The sequence below is a fragment of the Nuphar pumila genome, chromosome 16 (genome assembly GCF_984573655.1).
Source record: "Nuphar pumila chromosome 16, dmNupPumi1.hap1.1, whole genome shotgun sequence".
Lineage (NCBI taxonomy): Eukaryota > Viridiplantae > Streptophyta > Magnoliopsida > Nymphaeales > Nymphaeaceae > Nuphar > Nuphar pumila.
In genome coordinates, this window is record NC_143264.1 from 81211916 (window position 1) to 81215888 (window position 3973).

A 3973-nucleotide genomic window follows, 5' to 3' on the forward strand; every position below is an offset into this window, starting at 1 on the left:
CAAACTCCACAACTCTTCAAGTTGAATGATGCTACCCCACGCTGAGAGGAGCCCCCAGACCCCTCTTCTGTAAGGGTAAAAACTCTGAATCAGGATCTACAACTCATTTAGTTGAATGATGCTACCCACGCTCGGATGAGCCCCCAAACCCTCTTCCTGTAAGGGTAAAAACTCTGAATCAGGCTCCACAATAGTCAATGTGCAGGTCAGTCGGTGCTTGATGAAGCAATGTAAGATCTTCAGATGGATGTGCACAAAAGCAAAAATTGAAGGGAGAGAGAGAGAGTGAGAGGGTTGATGTTCATGGCCTCATCGAGGGGAGATTTTTTTCTCGGATAATCCTGCAGTGCAAAAACTGAGTCTTAAATAACCATCTTCGGGGCATTTAAGTCTTTACAATCACTCTGTTTCAAGAATCGTCATTTTTTTGGCACCAATGGAGGAGAGGGTACTTAAGTCTTTGCAATCGCATCAAACTCCAATGCTAATTAATGCTGACAAACATGGGGATAAGATATGCACATGCTTACATACGTGGTGCTCTTTGGGACCCCGAACATAAGATGTAGCTAACTCCCCTGTTAGGGGCCGGGGGGGAGGGCTACTTCGCAAGATAGAAGCTCAGTGTACTCTGCAGTGGGTAAGGCAGACTTTAAGAGTTTTACTAACCATTGGATTATACGTTCCATTGTGTGACCATGGATGCCGTCCATCCCGAAAGTGGATGGCGTCAAAAAAGGTTGTTAATTATAAGGGTTTGCAGCTGCCGTTCATCGTAGGGATCAAAGAATACCAAGGCATCATGGACGCTCCCCTAAGTACCCAACCCCGAGCACTGGATCTGCTCTCAACATTTCCCCCGTATGAACATGTATATTTTCCATCGCTTCTTAATTACCAACAGAAGCAAAACACAATAATACAATCTACAAACCAGCCATACAATAAAAGCACATACGAGTGTAATGTTTCTGTTATATAAGTGTAAAACAAGCACCACCGGCTTATAAATCTTGCGACCATTCTATTCTTTTATTCCTTACAGTCCAGAGCTTCAAAGAAGTAGATGGATACATCATATATGAGGCCCCTCAAGCCCGAGACATGAAGTCTCCACAGTACCCAGTGTCGTAGTTGATGTTATGAGTAAGCTCCACAGTGTTGGAAACGAGGTCGAACATCGCCAACCTTTCCTTCAACTGGAAAGTCCCTATAACTATCGCATTCGCAATGTTGATCCCACCATCAAGGTACGCAAAGCAGCTCACATCCTTGCTCACCCTAATCATCGAGTCCGCATTCTCGAACTCCCAGTAAGCCCCATTCTGCATCTTGAGAACTATGTAGGGCCCTACCTTAAAAGTGTCCCACAGGGTCGGCCCATAGCGGCTGATGTTCAAGCACCTATCGAAGGGAGCCACCGGCGCCGCACGGGGTATGCCTCCGGTCGCCCTGTCGAACCCCCGAGCCAAGACTCGGTACAGTGGCTTGGACACGGTGGTGTAAGGCACCAGTGTGCTGATCTTGGTCCACCCCCTGAAACTGGTGGAGCTCATCCTCGGGCCGCCGGCTGGCCACCACATCTCGATCGCGTTGACGCCGATGAAGTAGTCGTCGGGGCGGTCCGGGTTCCGGACGAGCGGCGCCTGTTGTTGGTACACTCTGGAGTAGTCTAGGGGCGCTGGGAGGACGTGGTAAGGCCCCTGGCCGAAGAAGATCACGCCCGGTTTGGTAGCATTGAGATCAGGTAGGCAGACGGCGAACTGTTTAGCGACCCCAGCAAGTTGGTTGAGCACCGAGAGGTTGGAGAGGCCTAAACCGAGTGTGCCGGCTACGTTAGCGGGGAGGCCGTCGAGAAGGCGAGACGGCGCGCATGAGGAGATCACGTTGGGGAAGGAGATGGCTGGGCCTGGTTTGTAGCCGTTGGTGGTGTTGAGGGTGGCCTTTGTGTAGGTCAGGTCGGACTTGGCATTCTTGTTATTGATGGGGTTCTGAGAGTTGATGGTGCAGGTGCGGCCGGAGCAGGGTACGGAGGGTAGGGTGGTTGGGGTGTCGGTGGGAGGGAAGGCACATTGGTGGGATTTGCAGAGGAAGGTGGTGTGGTAGGAAGAAGGGCAGACAGACCAGAGGGAGTGGCCACCCACGTCTAAAAGGTAGGGGCTGCCTGAGCCGAGAGAGACCGTGTACAGGTGAGTGTTTTTGTCCAGAAAGACGGGTGCAACCACCGTCTCTGAGGCAACTAATGTGGGCACGAGGAGGATGGTGAGGAAGAGGGGGATGGAGTTTGGAAATGACTTGGTGAAGGCCATTTTGATTTGAAATGAAAGAGTTGTGATCTATTGTGAGATCAATTAAGATATTTATATATACAGGTTTGGGCATGGCAGTGGTAGTGGGACAAGTGGATGGTGATCGCCTTTGCTTGCTTGAATGGAAACTGTTCTGTAAAGGAGCTTTCCTAGTGATTTTCTATTCTCTGTTGCTTCTACGTGCTATGGTCAATGAATTAAATTTTTATCTTTGTAATCAACGATGACTTCCGATTTCCAAGGCAGCCCTTGGGCATCAAGGAACGTGTTGATCATACATAATTTCTTATCAAAAGGTTGAAATCTCATTTGAATTGTGCTTTTCGGGTTTTATAAAAGGATTTAAAATTTACTCTCGAAAAAATACAAAAGGATTTAAAATTGTTGAGGTATAAGTTTATCGTGTTGATCATAATTTCTCATCAAAAGGTTCAAATCACACAGAACTGAGCCTTTTGGGTTTTACAAAAGGATTTAAAATTGTCGAGGTACGAGTTCATTAATTTTAATTCGTCACCTCGGTAGTGAAAACGAATTTAAGGCTATCCAAGAACTCTTTTATAAAAGAACACTATATATGTTCAGCAAATACAGATTACTGGACTGAGTGTCAGAGATTTATTAGACCTCCTGTATTCATTCCATAACTTTTCAGTTGGCGATGTAGACATTCTGTTTTTCACATTCAAGTCAGCTCTAGATGGACATATTAGATCTTGAAAAGATGATCCTACCGGACAGATTTTCTGATGGTAGCAGATGTATAAGTAAGCATGTATGCCCATCCAAGGGGGGAGGAGGGGGGAATAACAGTAACACTAATGCCAAGAATCCATAGTTTGATGAGAATAAGAGAAACTTTTTTAGGAGGTTAAGTAAGCACTAAGAAAGAGTTGGCAATTTGACGTGCTAGAGCCGATAAAGAGGATCAATTTAACTATGCTTTGGTTGACTACAAAAGGATATAAAATGACTGGGAGAGGGAAAATAAAATAAATGGAAAAACCATTCAAAATATAGTACTCATCGGACCATTTTGTACATAACCAATTTATCGATAATATTTGATCCCCACCGCACATCTCGCTTGATGGAAATGTGCACGGGCCCCAGTCTCAGTTCACTCGGATCCAACCTAGTTCAATGTTGTTACTGGTGTTTTTTTTTTTTTTCTTTTGAAGGGTACTGACGTGCTAGTGATTCATTTTGAGTTCGTGTAACTGAGCAAATTGCCTTGCCTTGCAATTGCAATCACTTACTTTTCGAGCTGTCTCCCGGCTCCGAGTGAAGTGATAGACTGGGTTGTGTAATAATGAGATAAAGCAAACCCCCATATGCCAGATAGGGTTGACTCAAAGCAAGATTACGCTGAGTCAACGCCTAATCAAATCTTTCCTAGTCAATGACCAGGGATTTGCCGCTCGTGCCCTAATTTATTGAGAGAGGATCTGGTCCAAAGAGAGCAGATCCAATGATAGAGGCCGAACATCTATAAGGGGTTGAACACCAACCTCGTAGCGCCCGGAGCAAACCTAGTGATGGAGCCCGAATACTTTGTAAACTCAAGCTAGATCATCTAACCACACCTTGGTATCGCCAAGTACTGGCCTCCCCAATCCTTTAAGTCGGGGCCCCACGCCTCCCCTATATTCAAAAGGGCCAAA

At 46.1% G+C, this 3973-nt stretch overlaps 1 protein-coding gene across 1 annotated transcript; it reads right to left on the reverse strand.

Moving 5' to 3' along the window:
- Positions 1-1091: 1091 nt before the first annotated feature.
- LOC149813818 (gamma conglutin 1-like) lies at positions 1092-2309 on the reverse strand. The gene has a single exon (XM_089991211.1). The coding sequence runs from the start codon at positions 2307-2309 to the stop codon at positions 1092-1094; it is 1218 nt and encodes a 405-aa protein (XP_089847337.1).
- Positions 2310-3973: the final 1664 nt, after the last annotated feature.